At 41.5% G+C, this 19012-nt stretch overlaps 1 protein-coding gene across 18 annotated transcripts in view; it reads left to right on the top strand.

The window, feature by feature from the left end:
• The window catches only part of TCF4 (transcription factor 4), a 385533-nt gene extending 367790 nt beyond the window's left edge, over positions 1–17743 (top strand). For 13 of the 18 annotated variants that reach the window (XM_019986612.2, XM_019986602.2, XM_019986606.2 and 10 more), the window contains 5 exons: positions 6458–6593; positions 8202–8364; positions 11867–12096; positions 12771–12911; positions 13099–17743. In XM_019986612.2, the coding sequence (XP_019842171.1) occupies positions 6458–6593; positions 8202–8364; positions 11867–12096; positions 12771–12907 (666 nt within the window). In that variant the 3' untranslated portion in view covers positions 12908–12911; positions 13099–17743. The remainder of the gene's footprint in view (positions 1–6457; positions 6594–8201; positions 8365–11866; positions 12097–12770; positions 12912–13098) is intronic. The other 5 variants (XM_070778568.1, XM_070778569.1, XM_070778567.1 and 2 more) reach the window with 1 other exon arrangement.
• The last annotated feature ends 1269 nt before the right edge of the window (positions 17744–19012 follow it).

Raw genomic sequence — 19012 nt, 5'->3', positions numbered from 1 at the left:
CGTTTTCTACAGAATTCAGTGCCTCTGATACTGTTTCTCAATATCTACCACTGCTACTTCATGAACTTCCGAGTTCTCATCGTGAGCTATGAAAGTTTGCAAGACCACTTCCCACCTCTGTAAAAAATGCCCCTTTTGGACTCAATGGTATTTTTTGCACATTTGAGAAAATGTTTGCTTTCCTCTGTTATGACACAGATCTGGCAAGATAATTGAAACTGAAATCTAGCACTCTCTGACTGTCATGTATAATTGATATTTCATGAGGAGATTACAGTTCAGACACCAAAACTGTTTTCTCTGTCAATGGGTGTCTAATTACAGTAAAAAGCCCATCAACTTTTTTTTTTTTTTTTTAATGATTATGGCAAACCAAGAGAAAGTTAAAAGAGAGAAAAGTAAAAGTTACCAGGACTTTTTTTCTGGGCCCATCTCTTGTTGTTATTTTCCTTCTTTCTAAAAAACACCTCTGTCAAAAGGAGATTTTTGAACATGATGCCATTAATTACAGACTTGCATTTTGAAATACCAAAATGTTTCTAACAGCATTTCTGGTTTTGTGTCATTATCTCTGGATCTAAAACCTGATGACAAGTTTCCTAAAGTTCCCCCCTACACTCTTTTAGAAGGATTATGGTAGAGGAGAAGGAACTGAGGTCTGAAAGCCTGTTTTGAAGCAGTTATCGCTGGAGATAACATTAACAAGGATTGAATAACTGCCAAATGAAATTTAATACATTTTCCCATCCATGCAATAGGCCTCTTAAATACAACAGAATAATTACTTTCACAATACTCCCTGGAAACAAAGAGAGCAGAAACACTGAATGCCTTTTTTGTTTGTGATGTCTGTTGTGAGCGCGAGGATAGGAGAAGGATATTTACCAGGGCACTCTACAAGCATCCCCGCATAAAAACAGCCTTGCCAGCAGCCACCTCATTTGAAGTTGCATATCTTTTAAATCTGTTTATGTTGGAGGAGTCGTGGCAGCTATTAAATTTTGTAACTTAGTTAAGACATCTTGGCCTTGGCTTGAGTTGGAGGACTATGATGGTTTCCCCTCTATGATAAAAGTGATTTCCTATCTGCATCTACACACACACACACAGAGACACAGAGAGAGTCTTAAAATGAAAACTCTAGGAGTAACCCCGTTTATCCCTAAACTCTGCTCCCTCCTCCGTGCGCATGCATGTGTGAGTATGTATATATGTGTGTGTGCTAACTTGAATCAGTCATCCTGACTCTTTGCAACCTTATAGACTGTAGCCCACCAGGCTTCTTTCCGTGAGATTCTGCAGGCGAGAATGCTGGAGTGGGTTGCCGTTTCCTTCTCCGGGGGATCCTCCTGACCCAGGGATGGAACCCGTGTCTCCTGCATTGGCAGGCGGATCCCTTACCTCTGGACATTCGGGTATGCCCAGCCAGACTGAGGGAGGTGGACATCTGGTTCCAGGCTGGCCTGTTCATGGGATGGTCCACATCTGCTTCAGAATGATGAGCCAGGCCCTCAGATGATCTCAGCATTCTGAACTCAGAAATACTAAAACAAAGAGGGAGTTAGGGGCAGGTTCAGAACCTGGAAGGATGTACTGGGAGCTCCTGTGAAAGAAGAGTCCAGGGTGCAGTCCTGAGTGGGCAGAAGCCAGAGAGAGAGGTACCAACAGAGGTGGGAGAGGCTGGGATAGCCCTGGGGGACAAGGGATGGCCTTAGGTCCCAGGAGTTCCCCAGGCCCTGAGCTTCAGTCACCAAGTCTTCCTGTTATGGCTGAGTAATATTCCATTGTGTACCACAACCTCTTTATCCGTGTCCAGCCGTCTGTCGATGGACATCTCGGCTGCTCCCATGTCCTGGCTGTTGTAAATAATGCTCCAGGAACAGGGCTTCATGTGTCTTTTAGAAGTCTGATTTTTCTCAGGGTATGTGCCCAGTAGTGGGATTGCTGGGTCGTATGGTAGTCTTATTCCTAAGGAACAAATTTGAGTCCATTCTAATGAAGAGTATAAACCTAGAACTTGCTATACAGAGTGAAATAAGTCAGAAAGTGAAAACCAAGTATGCCGTATTAACAAATACGTATATGGAATCTAGAAAAATGGTACTGGCGAACCTATTTACAGAGAAGAAATGGAGACACAGCATACAGAACAGCCTCGTGGACGCTGCGGGGGAAGGGGGCGGGGCGACGTGGGAACGTCGCTCTCGCGTGTACACGCTGCATGTGAAGTAGGTAACCAGCGGGGGTGTAACACAGGGAGCCCAGCCGGGTGCTGTGGGATGACCTAGAGGGATGAAGGTGGCAGGGGAGGCTCAGGAGGAGAGGATATGTGTATAATGATGACCGACTCACATCGATGTGTGGCAGAGACCACCACAGCGTCGTAAAACAGCTATCCTCTAATAAATGAAATTAAAAAAAAGAAATCTTCCTGTTAAATCTCCTTTTACCTGAGCAAGGCGGAATGAATTTCTGGTCCTTGCTCTTAAAATCACTGCAGTAAACTGATCACTCCATGAAAATTCCACCAAGGATCGCTGTAAGCCCCGCATGGGCCAGGGCCCGCATCTAAGTTATTCACCACGCGTCCCCAGCAACTTCCAGAATGACCAGCATCAGCTAGATTAGGATATATTTGCTGAATTAATAAATATACGCTCTGATCAATTAGCAGTTACTGAATAAAGTTTATATTTTTGTTCTGTCTTCTACTTTTAGCATAGATATATCTAAAACCATATGGTATGTGACTGTAAGAAGACTCTATTGTTAAAGACTGTAAAAAATTTACAATCAGTATTGATAAAACTGTTTTCATTGGCTGCCTTTTAACTTCATTGCTTATCTAGATGAAAAGGTTCTCAAAATAGGACTTTAATGAAATATGGATTTTCTCGGTGCCATCCTTAGAATTGATTTGTAGGTTAAAGGGATCTGCTTTTTTTCTAGTTACATCATTATATATTTGTAAGTGGGCAAATCCTGACTCTCATATATACAGATGGCAGTATTGGTCTCACCATCTATTTCTGAGTTATTCTATTGATGGGTTTGTGCTGGCCATCCACTGTGGTTTTTTTCCTTGTCTCTTATGTGACCAGAAATAATGTTTCTGAGGGAGAAGTAAATAGGGTTAGGAAATGCTGTCTGTGGCCAAGGAAGCAAGCAGAGCAAAGCTAATTCTTCAAACTGCAGTATTATTCCATAGACACAGGCAATGGAATGAATCAGTCAAGCTGATTAGATGGATCCATGGATCTAGACCTATCATTATTGATCCATTTGTTCCTGAAATATATTACAAGAGAGACCTTCTAATATCACAGATAATGTTTTCAACTTCCTTTATGAAAAAGAATGTATTATTTCAGGGGCTCTAAGGTGATCTTTAGAAAATTAAAGTTAGGTAATATGCGTGGATAAAAGCCAAAGTCTAGTCAGAACCACCACCTTCTCAAACGTGTTTATAGATCATTTAAGATTTTGCTGTCATTCTGCAGGAGAAAGATTTAAAACCAAATGGATATGAACAACCTAGAGTGCAAAGAGGATCACAAGTGAAAGTAGCTCGACTTCTCAGGTTTCTTAAACTACCCAGACTCTTATTTACGTGTAGTGAGCACGTATTTTCAGCTGAACACCTAGCATCAGTAATTGTTGTGCACGTTTGTGTACCAGCTGTCTTGCATACTGCTACTCCTTGCAATAAACCTGAGGTTTATTCACTGTCAGTTCCAATGTTATTTTCTCCATTTTGGGTTTGAGTAACTTACCCAAGATTATATAACAAGTAAAGAAACCAGTTACAGTTAGAATCTACATATTTTTAACTCTCATATTGTGTTAATTTTCACTTAGTTATGCTGTCTATCATAATAGTTGAGGCAGAGAAAATAGAAGGTCATTGGGTGTGGGTTCTTTTAAAAACTAAACGTGACCTAGAAGGGAAAAAAAGAAATTTCAGGATTAATAACTGAATATGTTTTAATTGAAAAGCAATGTCTTAACCTTGAATTGCATCTCAGTTGCCCACAAAGAAGGCTTGAGGGTTTTAATAGAATGATTCTAAAATAGAAGGAGGGTATGGGAATCTCCACCATACTCAGATTGGTGGTTACCTTCAGTGATTCCAATTTAGACTCATCCTTTGTGGAAAGAAATGTAATCCACTGGGAAGGCCAGTAACTATGAATCAGCAGTTGGATAATTATTTAGGTTACACTGAATAACGGTCTTAGCTAAAGAGCTACCATTTGATCAGGGCCTGTAAAATCCATGCTTGCAAGTTGACATCTTAGAATGAAAGGATAGTCGTTGACTGAATCAGTCTTCTAATTGCACAAATATAAAAGTGGGAAAAAGCTATCACTCTGTGGTATGAAAGGGAAATGAAAACATAGACGGTGAGAAACGGCTGCAGGGAACTGGGTGGGCACGGTCTGCCTGCGAGAGGCCAGGCTTCAGTTACAGGTGCAAGTCAGGAGGGGCGTGGCGGTAGTGCTCAGTATGTGAAAAGGGCTGACGCTTACACCACGGAGCTCTGGAGGTTAAATCCAGGACCAGTGGCTGCAATGTCCAAGGAGGCCAACTTGTGGAGGAGATGGAGTAGCTGTCTTGGAAGAAAATCAGGTTCTTAATATACTTGAAGCACCCACATATCAATAGGAACTAACCACCTTCCAGACTGCTCTGGGGAGGGACACAGGCACCCAGAGGACAGACAGCAGGAAACTCCCCAGATCTCTCAGCTGCAACATGCGTCTAAACTTCCCGGTGCGCCTGAGTCCTTAAATCCTGTGCTCTTCTGGCTGTAATTTGTTTTAACTTAAAAAAAAAATTATTTTCAAATTTAAAAAATTATAAAAATGTGGTGTTGGCTTACAGTGTTGTGTTAATTTCTCTGTCCAATGTATACATATGTATATACATTCCTTTGCATGTTCTTTTCCATCATGGTTTATCACAGGACATTGAATGTATTTTCCTGTGCTATACAGTAGGACCTTGTTGTTTATGCATTCTCTGTATAACGGTTTTCTTCTTGCTGTATTTTGAATCTCAGCAGTTGGTATGATTTATATGGTCCTCCCCCTGCCCCCTGTATTATTATCTTCTGCATTGTTTTGGAGTCTGTAAAGGTGGCACTTCATACTAGGCTGTCTTGAGATAGCACGTGCTTCATCTGGTTCTGTGCATTTTATTGTTGCAGTTCAGATTCTTACTGTTGTTGCATTTTGCGGAAATACTCTTTTAAAACACTGGGTAGCAAGAGGGAAGATTTTGCTTTGTGGTTTTCAGTTGTGGATTGGGGGAAGATGTGCAGTCTTTGATTCGTAGCAGCGTAAATTCGTGGAGAGATACCTTTAGTGTTAGACCCACAGTCCTGCGTCACTGTTCACCTGACAGTACACTAACCGGTAACTACGTGGAATGCCGGTGAAACTTGACTCACACTCCTCTTGGTTTCCACATGCTCAGTGGTCTTACTTGAAGGCGTTCACTATAAAAGTCAGCTACTGCTGTCTCAATGCCATAGGTTCAACATCTCTGGACCCCAGAGTAGGTAGTAGTAGTTAATAAAAAATTCAGCAGTATTTTTTTTTTCCAGACCAAGTCATCATGCTGTACTCTATAATTTTATTCTTGGAGTCATCGAGAGTGTTTACAATATGGTGTCTATCTAGGATCAGAACAGTTAAAAAAAAAAATGGAAAAATGTCCAAACATCTTTGCATGGCAATGATGGCATTACTGGTGTGTTTAATAAAACCTTTATTGGTACATTTTCCGGTATGGTGGCATTGGCAGAAACGGTCCCCCTTTGGATTTGGAGCTCAGCGGCTGATGAAATACAGTAAACATTAATTTGGAACGGGCTGCCAGTTTTGGAAAGCCAGGTGACACTTTATTATATTTGTACCAAGCAGGGGCTATGTCCCATACTGCCGTAGCTTCCGCTGTCAGAGGCTTAGCTGGCATTATGGAAAAAAAAAAAAAAGAAAAACATGGCAGGCCTGAGAATCTTATCCCCTGAAATGAAAGTCGAATGCCAAATTGAAATTCCTGTAGGATTTCCGATAGCAATGGGGGAATTGAGAAGCCCACAATTAAGCATATGGGCATTAAGATAATTGTCAGATCTGTTGGCGGACATGATAGAAGGCAGATGGGTACGAATCAGTACGCTCCACCGCAGCACCCTGGGAGACCATTTGACGTTTTACCTGCCTGAGCTCCTCTGCCATATTTGTCACTGGATGTACAGCACGGCATCTTACTGAGCGTTAAGTGTTTTTTTTCTTCCGCCGAGGACTCTAGCTGCATGTGTGGTCCTTCAGCGCCCTCTAGTGAAAGGCACTGGGGAGTCTTGTTTTCAAAGGCTGGTCTTCCTTCCTTGGGGTCCTGCGGTCGCACCTCTGATGCCCACTTACCTCCGCGGTCCCTCTGGCTCTTTCAGGTCGGGGCCCATCGTGAAGACGGCGTGGCCCTGCGAGGCAGCCACTCTCTCGTTCCGAACCAGGTGCCGGTGCCGCAGCTACCTGTCCAGTCGGCAACCTCCCCTGATCTGAACCCACCCCAGGACCCTTACAGAGGTAGGTCTGTCTCAGGGGGCCCGTCTCATCTCCCTGAAACAGTAGCCCCCGTGTGCCTGCGGTGCCTCCTTGGCATTCATCCCCCAGGAAGCACTGGCCAATAACCACGAAGCTGTTTCGGTAACAAGATGGTAAGGAAATGGGAAAGGCTTTCGAATGTCGATGGCTAATTGTGTTTCTTCGGTAACTGTTTTCCTCCAGCGTCCTCTGAAACCCTGCTCCTGTTTGCAGCAGGGGATGAGACCAGATACTGATGAGAGGAAATGTGATTTTAGCTATTTCCACATTGCTCTCATCCAGATCCTTTAATGTGGTTAGTTGTAGCCTGACAGTGATGTTTCCAAATGAAGAGGAAGGAAGGAAATGGGTTTTTGTTGCTTAAGATGGAAGGAAATGTAGGTACATTTCAAAAATGGGACTCTGTCAGATGAGTCATCTGGCCCTGTCCTGACTGCACCATACCCCTGACTCCTTTCGGCTTTCCAAGACCCCAGGTGGCTGGGCCACAGGAGCAAGACCTGGGTCCCAGGTCCCTCTGCAACTGGCTGGCCCTATGACCAAGAGATGCTTTTGTAATACCTCGTTGTCCTCACACTGAGAATAAAACGTGCTAACGGTGCCAAAAGAATGAATATGTGTAAGCATCTGTCCAAGTATTAAGCATTATAAGAATCTGAGTGTTAACTGTATGTGGGCATGCCTGCCCATTTTTATCCGAATAGTCAGACTTTGATGGCCCTTTCTTTTAAAGAGCCTTTGGGTTTTCTTTGTCTTAGGTCAACCCTTCTTATTGTGTGCAAGCATGACCTGAGGATGTTGTTAAAATGCTGATTCTGATTCAGTTAGTCTGGGGTTCTGCATTTCTAATGGGCTTCTAGGGGATAAGCATACTCCTGGTCCCCTGATCAGATTTTGAGGGACAAGATTCTGGACCCCATAGATTACAGATGGAAGGAAATACTGAATAGACATGCTTCTTTCTACCTTAGAAATAGATGATTGCATTTGGGCCACGTTTTAAAATATATTGTGATCTTAGAAAGTTGAGCAGTAGAAGAGCTAGAAATGTCTTCATTGAGCTGCTTTCCATATGTACCATTTTTAAACACTGATTACTCCTCGAGGATAAGAGAAGCCTAATTTCAGAATATCATTAGGGTATCTATTGAAGTCTTGACTGGACGTATTTAGCGTACTCCCTGGGAATTATATTTTAAGGACATTTTTCTATTAAACCATTGCATATGGAAGAAACTCAATATAATAGCTGATATTTACTTGGGTTCTTAATCAGAACATTGAGGTGTGTGATTTTCATGATTATGATTTTCATTGCAATTAAGTTGATGTTTTGTAGACAGTGAAATTACCATCTACTCCAAAAGATTGCAAAATAGAATTTAACCTCAGAGCCAATGCAGGGATAACTTGTTTCTGCAGGTGCATTTTTGAAACTTCACCAAAGATGATGAGGAAAGTGACAGATCACACAGTTGGGCGGTCTGAAATGAACAGCCTGCAGCCCTGCAGCTTGGGGTGCGTGCGTCTGCGCCTCGAGGCTTTGGTGGGTGTGTCACCTGGTCTCTCTCTTTTTTTTTTTGTCTGCAGGCATGCCACCAGGCTTGCAGGGCCAGAGTGTCTCCTCCGGCAGCTCTGAGATCAAATCCGACGACGAGGGTGACGAAAACCTGCAAGACACGAAATCTTCCGAGGACAAGAAATTAGATGACGACAAGAAGGATATCAAATCCATTACTAGGTCAAGATCTAGGTAACAGTATATAATACTGTCGCTTCATTTAATTCCTTTATTGGACTTTGATGAAGTGAACAGAACAGGAAGAAACTATTCAGTTTTTTCCTGGAAGGTAAATCTGCAGCTAAAAACGAAAATGGAGAGGCTTCTTCTAGAGGCACGAATGTATCGTTTGAGATACCTGTACTCTAGGAAAGCCGAAACTGCCTTTACATTTATGAATTTGGACCCAATGCTGAAAATGACACAAAACGGCAAAAAACAATTTATCACCAACTCAAATGCAAGCAGTCGATTTGTAAGACTGCTTATTCTACAAATTTGGTTGGAAATGTTCTTCCGAAAATACTTCTAAAAAGAGATCCTGTTGCTATTGAAAGCTCAATTGATGTATGTGCAGTTGTAACTTTTTTCTTACCTTGAAAGTGAGAAAGTACCGATTTCCCAGCCTGAGTCTACACGTGTTAATATATTTATATATGTATAAGAGCAGGACCTATGTTGCTATTTTTTTTTCTTGGCTCCTCCTTTCTACAGAAAATTCAGTTGCAGGAAAATAGCTTCTGATCAGTCTTCTCAGGTCCCCAATATCTTTAAATTAGAATCTGTCTCCTTGAACTGTAATCTGATAAGCAGATGGACTCTTTTGAACATTGTGACACCCACGTTCTTTGCCTCAGTGTTCTTGGATAGTTTTTATTTGGAAATTTAATGCGCTGTGCTACGACAGTACCTCCCTTTATAAAAAAACATTTGTTTGGCCACCCTGGGTCTTAGTGTGGGCCTTTAGGATCCAGTTCCCTGACCAGGGATCAGATTCAGGGCCCCTGCGTTGGGAGCATGGAGTCTTAGCCACTGGACCCCTAGAGAAGCCCCGATACCTCCCTTTTAGAGGCTACTGTTATCAAGGTTATGCCGAGGCTCCTTTAGGAATTAAGAACATGCCATCTTTTCATAGTGCCTTTGTAGTTATGAGATATGTTTTGTTACTAAGTTCTACCACGGTTTTGAAAATTCTGGAAGCTTCAAGCTTACACCTTTCCACCATCGCTGTGGTTTCCTGGCCCTTGGCCATTTCCGGACTCTTGCCTTGGAATGATAAGACGTTCCAAGGAGGGCCTTTGACATCTTTAGCAATTTCTCTGTTAATTCAGTCAACTCTTGGTAACTCAACTAGTGGCCATAACACATGCATTATCAATTGATCCTTTGAAGTCTCAATTCAGCATTTAAACTTGCTGTTGAAGAACCTTCTTATTTTAAAGGTCACTCTCTTGACGTTCACTTGGGACTCCAAAACTGTTCTTTGGCAAGGCTTTCCAAATCTAGGTAGTTTTGTTTGCATAAACAACTTATAAGTGGATAACCCATTCTCGTTCATTATTGGCCTGAATACACTTGGAAAACAATTTCCCATTTTCAGCCCCACTTTGGAAAAAGTGTGGCACGTTTGTAATGTGAAAACATCACCCAAATTTTTACCTTCAGGACAGGACCAGCATAAACTCGACTCTGTTCTCATTTTGCTTGTTACATCTTACTTTTGAGGTGGGCTGTGGGCGTGAATTCATAGTCAGCTTCAATTCCTTGGCATTGGCAGAGGTCATGGATGGGAGAGAGACGGGCCGGCAGAGGAAGTGAGGAAGAGAATCAGATGGCAGAGAAAGAGAGAGCTTTCTGATGGGTTCAGTTCAGTTGTGCATTCACCAGCACACATCCAAGGCAGACAGTCCCATCTGGAAGGGAGTTTAACCTACGGGCAGACGAGCCAAGTCTTAAAGCATCTTTCTTTGGTGTCTGCCTCCCTTGCAAGTGCTCTTGGCTCACTTGCGTACGTCATCTTTATGGGCAGCGTGTGCTGCAGCCCAAGAATACACTCCATTTCTGCCTGACTGGGTCTTCTCTGCCATGGTGCATCCTCACTGCAATGTGGAAGTTACACAGAGATTCTTCACAGTGGAAGATTTGGAGCTATTCATGTTTTAAATTTTTTTTAACTTAAAAAAAAAAATGTTTTGGCTCCTCTGAGCAGCACGTGGGATCTTAGTTTCCTGACCAGGGATGGAACCCACGGCCTCAGCAGTGGAAGCGCAGAGTCTGGACCACCGGACCACCAGGGAGGTCCTGGACGCATAGATTTTAAGCCAGTACTCCTTAAGTGTACATTGAAGTGAGTAGATGGCTTCCCACATGTTCCTCCTGTTCTGAAAGGTGGTGATTCACATCTTTATCCTGTGAGCCTTTCAGATTCATGGAACTTTAAGGTTGAGGCTCACTTGGCTGGCCCTTGGGGTCAGTGCTCAGATCTCTAGGTTGACATCCTTACAGATGGTCACTGCCGTTTTGCTCCTTATAATGGAGACTGTTGCTTTTGAGTGAAGTATACTTCATTTTTTATGTCTCTCATACTCAAAAAAGGTTCTTGTTCATGTTAATTCAGACTGTCCCACTTGGAGTTCCTTGCTCTGTTCTGTCTTTCTGAGACATCTCCCATGCCTTTCTTTTTTAAGTGATTGCCCAGAAACAGTTAGAAACCTTGATGCCATGAAATCTTCCTGATATGACAGGCTTTCCTGGTAGCTCATCATCATCCTATCTGTCTCCCATTCAAGAGTTTCTAATTTATCAGGATCTCACCCAGAAGTAGAAGTCACCTTTTCTTTCCAGACTGCTGGCTCCAACCATGCCTTGGAGGGAATCATTTCGGTTCTCACAATCAGAGATCAGCTTTCTGGCTTCATTTTTGTCTCACAATGAGGTTGTGGTCATTGATAACCAGTAAGTTTGAGTTGGGTTGGGTTGGGTTTGCCTGAAACTCAGGTTTCCCCAGCCTGTCTGGTAACCATAAACATCCATAATATTAAAGGTTATGGAGATGATGTTTTTCTAACTTTGCTGTATTTAATACATAGAGAAAGTGAGACTTGGATAGAGTTAAGTGGCCTGACCAAGCCTTCCAAGTGGTTAGCAGACAACAGGCCCTCCTGTTCACTCCCATTGTCTTGAATGTATGACCTTCTTAATCCTGTTTGAGCTGCATTGTCTTAATTTTGAAGTATCCACATCGCTTTTCAATCCCTTGTTTTTCTTAGGTTCACATGTCACAGTATGAAAGTTAAAAAAAAAAACAACACAGTTTCAGTCTACAGCACTTTCTAGATTGCGGTCCTTGAGCCGGAGTTGACCGCGCACTGCTTTGCTGCACATGGCTTTATGGACAAGAGCCTTGTTCTCCCTTTTTTTGCTCCCTTCTATCCATACGGTGCACTTGGGGCCCCAGTTTGAACCTCTCCTGTTGGGTTTGGGTTTTATGTCTGCGAGACTGTGAATGTCTCACGGGGACTGTCATAACCACCTAAAGCAATGCCAAGCCCTGGCAGAGGGAAAACTCCACCAGGGACAAGAGCTTGAGATGGAAAAGCTCCCCGACAGCTCGGGAAGAAATCGGAGGGAATTTAGAAACCGTCCCTTTCCGCCCCCCCATTAGAAAATGCCGCGTCTTCCCCTGTGTCCGCAGCAATAACGACGACGAGGACCTGACGCCCGAGCAGAAGGCGGAGCGGGAGAAGGAGCGGCGGATGGCGAACAACGCCCGCGAGCGCCTGCGCGTGCGCGACATCAACGAGGCGTTCAAGGAGCTGGGCCGCATGGTGCAGCTGCACCTCAAGAGCGACAAGCCCCAGACCAAGCTCCTGATCCTCCACCAGGCCGTGGCCGTCATCCTCAGCCTGGAGCAGCAAGTCCGAGGTCAGGGCGGGCGGCCGGCTTCCTCGCAGAGGTCAGGGTGGAGCCCAAGAGTCGAGACCAAGGCACCCCTCAACATCACAGGGCCGTTTCCGTGTTTTAGTCACACGGAAGCCTACAAGGCAGCTCCCCTTTCCCCTGTAATGACGTCCCAGGAATTTTCTTACAGCTGGGACAGACGTTTCCCTAGGTCCTCTCAGTAATCCGAGCTCAGCGTCTTTGCTTGGGGCTTCCCAGGTAGCCCAGGGGTAAAGACTCCGCCTGCCAAGGCAGGAGATGTGGGTTTGATCCCTGGGTTGGGAAGATCCCCTGGAGGGGGACATGGCAACCCACACCAGTCTCCTTGTGTGGAGCATCCCATGGACAGAGGAGCCTGGCGGGCTGCAGTCCAGGGGGTTGGAAAAGAGGGGAATGTGACCTGGCGACTAAACAGCAAATATTTGCTTTACCAACTTTCTTAGACTGTAAGGCGCCCACACAGCTTCCCCAGGCAGATAGATGGAGGTTGACTCGCCCTGAGCTAATGAATTGCAGCAGTGTGCATTTTCCCGCTCGGGGCTCTTGTTCTGCAAGGTAGAACCTGAGGGGATGAGCAGACCCACAGAAACATAGCATGACTGCCCCACACCAGAAGCCCTGGGTGAGACCCAAATCCTCCATGCTCTTCTCTTCCACAGAAAGGAACCTGAACCCGAAAGCCGCGTGTCTGAAGAGAAGGGAAGAAGAGAAGGTCTCCTCAGAGCCGCCCCCGCTGTCCTTGGCGGGCCCCCACCCCGGCATGGGAGACGCGTCCAATCACATGGGACAGATGTGAAAGGGCAAGTGTGTTTTCAGCGTTTCTGAAGGCGTCCATGTCGCGCGCCCAGGCATCAGCCCTGAAAGTCGTATCTGACCCAAATGCACACATTGTTTTTGCCTGCCTTGGGGGGGCGGGGGGGTTTAAAAATGAAAGCGTCCCTTCTCTGTTACAAACATACTAATTCATCTTTCTCTCTTCTCTCTCAGGTCCAAGTTGCCACATTGCTTCATTAATACGAGAGACCACTTCCATAACAGCTGTATTATCTTAAACCCACATAAACACTTCTCCTTAACCCCTTTTTTTGTAATATAAGACAAGTCTGAGTAGTTATGAATCGCAGACGCAAGAGGTTTCAGCATTCCCAATGATCAAAAAACCGAAAAACAAAAAAAAAGAAAAAACACGTGCAACTTAGGGGTTGACTCTCTTTAACATATCATTCAGAACGTGCAGTGTGTGCAGGCTGAGACGCAGCCCAGAGACTGAATGGCAATCTTTCCACACTGTGGAACAATGCATTTGTGCCTAAACTTCTTTTGGAAAAAAAAAAAGTATATAATTAATTTGTAAGTCTGAAAAAAAAATATTTAATTTAAAAAAAAAATTGTAAACTTGCAATAATGAAAAAGTGTACTTCTGAAGAAAACGACATGACCGTTTTTGTTGGTATTCAAGTCAGCTAGTGTTTATAATGACCGGATATCGAATAAGGGAAGCCCGGCTGCCCTCGTAACAAAACCAGCAAATATCCTGATGACAGCGAAGTGATGACATTAGCCATTCCTTAGGGTAGGAGGAACAGATGGATCTTATAGACCTATGACAAATATATATATAAATATATATATAAATATATATTAAAAATTTAGTGACTATGGTAAGCTTTTGTTCATTTGTTTCAGACTTTTTTCTCCTGTAAAAAAATAGTACTGATTAACTTTTTTAAGAGAAAGATTTTACTGTAAATACGGAGGTGTTTTTTTTTGGTTTTGTTTTTTTTGGGTCTGATTTCTGTCCCTCTCCCTGGTTTGTTCTCGTAACCTGTAGTGCCAGCTCTGCTTCCGGAGCGGGTAGTACAGGATGAAATGCTGACCCTGATGTTGCTTTTCATTCATAAATAAGTAGAAAATTGTTTCTTCAGTCTTTTGGGAACACAGGACTTAAAAGTCACATCATGTGTAGATATTACCAAGCAGCATTACCAAGACATGGCAAAGAGTTTGTCTGAATTGGAATGTTGCTATTTGTGGCCCTCTTCGGGGATTTTCAGAGGTACAAGGTTAGAATGCTACAATGTTACCACCGTGCCTTCCAATGTTTATATCATCGGAAACATAACATAATCAAAGTGGCTGTGATTTAACAAAATGATTAAAGTGTTACCTACATGTGTAGCCGAAGTAGTGTGCAGTGAGGTGTTTCTGAATACATGGTCAGATTTTTGGAAAAAAACAAAAACAAAAAAAACAAGTAAAGTTCAACAACCATCCAATGAGAAAATTGCAAGTAGTGTGACAGAGCTGATTGATTTTGTTGCTTTCTTGATTTTTTTTTTTTTCAGAATGGGTTTACTAAGATGTAGAATGACTTAACTGCCTCCTCCTTTGTCTGGAAAAAAAAAATGCCAATATTCAATCATCATGCAGCATTATATCAAGCCTTATAAGTCCTAAAGCATTAAGTTGCACTTTCTTGAGGAGGGGTAGTGCAGTATATTTCTCTGGCCAGTATGAATGAAGTTTATACTTAACATATTTGATAGAAACATAGATCAAGCTATGGCACAGCAACTCGTCAGATAGCTAGCTTTGACGTCTGGGCACAATTGAACCAACTTCCATTGTGAATCTTTATAATGATTGACTTTGGTGTATAGTGCAGTAAAGAAACAGTGCTCCTAGTTAAGTATTTGTCAGCATCCTTTTGTCTCTAACTCGTTTCTATTTTTACAGCCACACAATCTTGGCATGTATTAAGAAAAAAAAATCCCTTGTTCAAGTAGTTTTTCCACCTATCAGCACTGAGTCAATGCCATAAACCCATCGAAATGGTCTAAATGTTCCATCTGTTCTCCTGTTTTGCCAGTTATATAGATGAAATACATTTGTAAATTTTATGCAACAAATGGCAACCGTATCATTATTTTGAAATTGTGTATGTAAAAGTTATATTTTTACATGTAGACTCTTGTTATTATGTGTTTTAATACATTGTATTGGTTTTTGTTTCTCTTTAAAAAAAAAAAAAACGGTGTGGTTTAAAAACCGTCTCATTGAAATGAAATAGTGAGCTACAAGAATCTGAATTTTATGTTCATTTCTGAAAATGTAAGAACAAATAAGGTAGTTACCACGTGGTCATCTTTTACAAACCCATAAACATTTTGATTAGCTGTGTGTGTGTTGAGAACTGTAAATATGTTCAGTAGTGATAAGACGGAAATACTTTGATTTGTTGATAAGTTCCTAAAATGTGGAGGTGGATTAAAACCTTAGAATAGCAGGAATCAGACTTCATGAAACGTTATTTTGAGGCTTCCCTGTGAAAATGGACGAACAAAGGGGCTCAGAGAAGGGCATGGAAGACAGTATTGTATACTCTTCCCCTCCTCCTGAATAATGGAAGCTGTGTGTACTTGTACCCTCAGTATGTTGAAGATTTCCTTTTAGTGGTACATTCTGCACTCATTTTGTATACTCTTATCAAGGCGGGTATCCCTAGGAACAATATTATATAGGAAGCAGGTATCTTCTGATCACATTCAGGATAAGTGTATAGAAGAAAATACGGTGTTTACTCTTTAGGGAACTGGAAACACTCCCTGCATTGATGTACATTTTAAGATTGGCACTTTTTGATACATGTATCATCAAGGTGCTTTCATAGAGCTGATTTAAAGATTTTCAAATCTGTAAACAAAGCAAAAAAAAAAATTAAATTGTAGTTCTTGGGTTGTTTTTTAAATTGGTGCTTTATGTTTTCTTCTCACTCAAACAGAGTAAAAGCTGCAATTTACTGTTCACCAGCTTTGACCCATTCATTAATCAGTCACGTAATACCTCTATTGTGGAATTCCCTTTGGAAATACGTGGAAAGCTTTTCAAACGGCCATCAATGCTGCTCACTACTTTTTGCTTGGTGGAGAAACATCCGCGGCCATCCGTATACATTGGGTTGTATCCCCATTAAAAAGAAAAAAAAAAAAAGATGAAAGGGAATGTGGCCTTTTTAGTGTGTTTTTTTCTTGTTTTGTGATTATCAAACCCAGGTAAGATATTGGTATTCTGCGCTGGATTTTCGGATGAAATGTAGCAGAAGACAGTTAGGATCAAAGTACTATACAGCCATTTCCTAAGGGTCCATACTATACTATGTATATGATGAAACTTAGGCTGGGGATCTGTTTAAGAGAGTTGGACTTTAAAAGCAACTTGGAACGGTTGATCCACCTCCACATTCAAGTAATTTATGAATATGCAGACTAGGGATCTGTTCATCTAGACATTTTTCCCATTTGTCTTCTGTGTAGCTGCAAGGAACACTAATGTTTATACAACGGTCAGTCCACCCAGTAACGCAACTGGTTCTGATTCAGTCTTCCGATTCCTTTTTTTGTTTTTTGCTTTTTTTTCCTATTTCTTGATTTTTTTTTTTTTTAATTTGTGATCTTTATTTTGATGAGGGATTGGGGGGGGTGGGGGTGGGGAGGGTGTTGAACCAAGACTTGGGGTTAAGAGGATTTTCGTCTTGGATCCAACAGGCAGAATATGATCTGTGTCCAAAAGTGAACTTGAGTCAGGAATGAAACCATTTCAGCATAAACAAGCACAAAAATTTAGTCTGCTGGCTGACTGGAAACAAAAAAAAGTCAAGATGGAATATGAGGAATTCCAACACAATGGGGCACCAAGGCCTCTAGGCCTCTCTTTATTTGCTTTGGTTCTGTTTGTTTTTCTTTAGAGACATGCTCTTTCTCATGGGACTTGAAGTGGACTCATCTTTGTGCAGTGCTGGTTCTGCCATACTCATTTCAAGTATTATAGACATATGTAATGGTGAAAATATATGAACTGTGGCCTTTTTCATTCTTGTTACTTGTGATGCAATTAAGTGAAGATAAGAAAAAAAAAAAAAAAAAAGCAGAGACTTACCATGTATCAGTGCCTGGCTTTTTGTTATAAAGCTTTGTTTGTCTAGTGCTCTTTTTGCTATAAAATAGACCGTAGTACACCCGAGTAGGAAAAAAAAAAAACTAAATTTAAAAATAAAAAATATATTTGGCTTATTTTTCGCAGGAGCAATCCTTTTATACCATGAATATTACAAAAAAAAAATTGTCAGATTCTGAATATTTCTTCTTTGTAGATTTTTGGAATCATTATGAGTAAAAGTTTGTTACTTTATTTTACTATTTAAAAGATGTTATTTTACCATGTGTTACTGAGATGAAACTGTATGGTAGCTTTTTTTGTTTGTTTTTTGTTTTTGTTTTTTTTTTAGTTGTAGGTCGCAGCGGGGAAAATTTTTGCGACTGTACACATAGCTGCAGCATTAAAAACGAAAAAAAAAATTGTTAAAAAAAGAAAAAAAGGGAAAACACTTCAAAAAAAAAAAAAAGATAAACAGTTACACCTTGTTTTCAATGTGTGGCTGAGTGCCTCGATTTTTTCATGTTTTTGGTGTATTTCTGATTTGTAGAAGTGTCCAAACAGGTTGTGTGCTGGAGTTCCTTCAAGACAAAAACAAACCCAGCTTGGTCTAGGCCATTACCTGTTTTCCCATCTGTAGTTATTCGATGAAGTCATGTACATGACCGTTCTGTAGCAATAAATGTGCCATTTTTATAAACTGTTTCTGATACTTGTTTCATTTCATTTTGCATTGTCCATAGAGCTCTGATTCTCTGCTGTAAGCAAAACTGCAGCTAGAGTTCATTTTCCAAGTGTTGGAGGTACTGACAGCTTAACAAATAAAACATACCAAAAAAAAAAAAAAAAATCATAAAAACAAATTGAAAAGCAAAGCAGATGATTGACCAAGGAAGAGATGCCCTTAATGAAAGTGGAACCAGATGCATGCAAAACAAAAAGAAAACTGTCTAGAGGATTAACTAATTGAAGGAATTAATTAACATACGTGTTATCACGGAAGCTGTGCATTTGAAGAGCTTTGAACTGCGCCATTGCTGCCAGTGTTTTTGGGTGGGCTGCAGCTTAAGTCAAGTCAGCCTTAAACTTTTGGATCAGTTGGTCAACTGTTTGCCAGAACCTCCTCAGCTAGATCTTTTCAGTCAAAATTCTAAAATGATTTCTTTTGTATCACTTTGTGAAGAATTGACTATTGTTAACCACAATTAATATCCCACTGTATTGATACTTTCTCAAACTTTACCCACCCCACTACTTCTGGTTGATTCTGTTGACTATTAATCCAGATGTAAGCAACCAGACGGGCTTTTTTCTAACTTGTACAAACTGATGCGTGTCATCTATGATGGGAGGGGGGAAAATGTACAGACTAAAATTATTCAGTGTGATGTACTGTAACTTAATATTTTTGTAGAATGGACATCAATCTCCTTTGCAAAACCTGGAGGCTGTTTCAACATTGCATTGTAGAAATGTAAAGTCATGTATGCAATGGAAAGAAAGCCCGTGATTAGATAAACGCTTCATCACAGAATGTTCTAAATCCAGTATGTGGTTTTGGGGGATGTCTCCATATCGCTGTTGTACTCTTTCTAATGGGGTTTAGTGACTAGTTTGCCTGAAGGAAAATGGGATAACGCCATTTGGTTCACACATGAGATGCCCTCCATAGCCAAATGTTGGGATTTTTTTTCCCCCTCTGGATTGTTTGCAGATATTTAAACTTTATGAAATTTCCAAAGATTTTGGTTGATAAGCCCTTTTTCCTTCTAAATGATTTGAGATGTTCTTATGTTCTTACTGTGTGTTTTAAATATAGATAAAAAAAAAAAAAAAGCCACAAGCATTTAGTCTTCTTTAGTGTTATATTTAATCATCTCACTGCTACTAAAAAGTGGGGGGGATGAGCTTGGGCACCACTTCAGTGTCTCTATCTAGTCTATTAATATTATGTCTTATTTTAAAGGAC

The sequence above is a fragment of the Bos indicus genome, chromosome 24 (assembly GCF_029378745.1).
Source record: "Bos indicus isolate NIAB-ARS_2022 breed Sahiwal x Tharparkar chromosome 24, NIAB-ARS_B.indTharparkar_mat_pri_1.0, whole genome shotgun sequence".
Classification (NCBI taxonomy): Eukaryota; Metazoa; Chordata; class Mammalia; order Artiodactyla; family Bovidae; genus Bos; species Bos indicus.
Note: the sequence above shows the minus strand (reverse complement) of the source record. Positions and strands in the feature narration are given on the sequence as shown.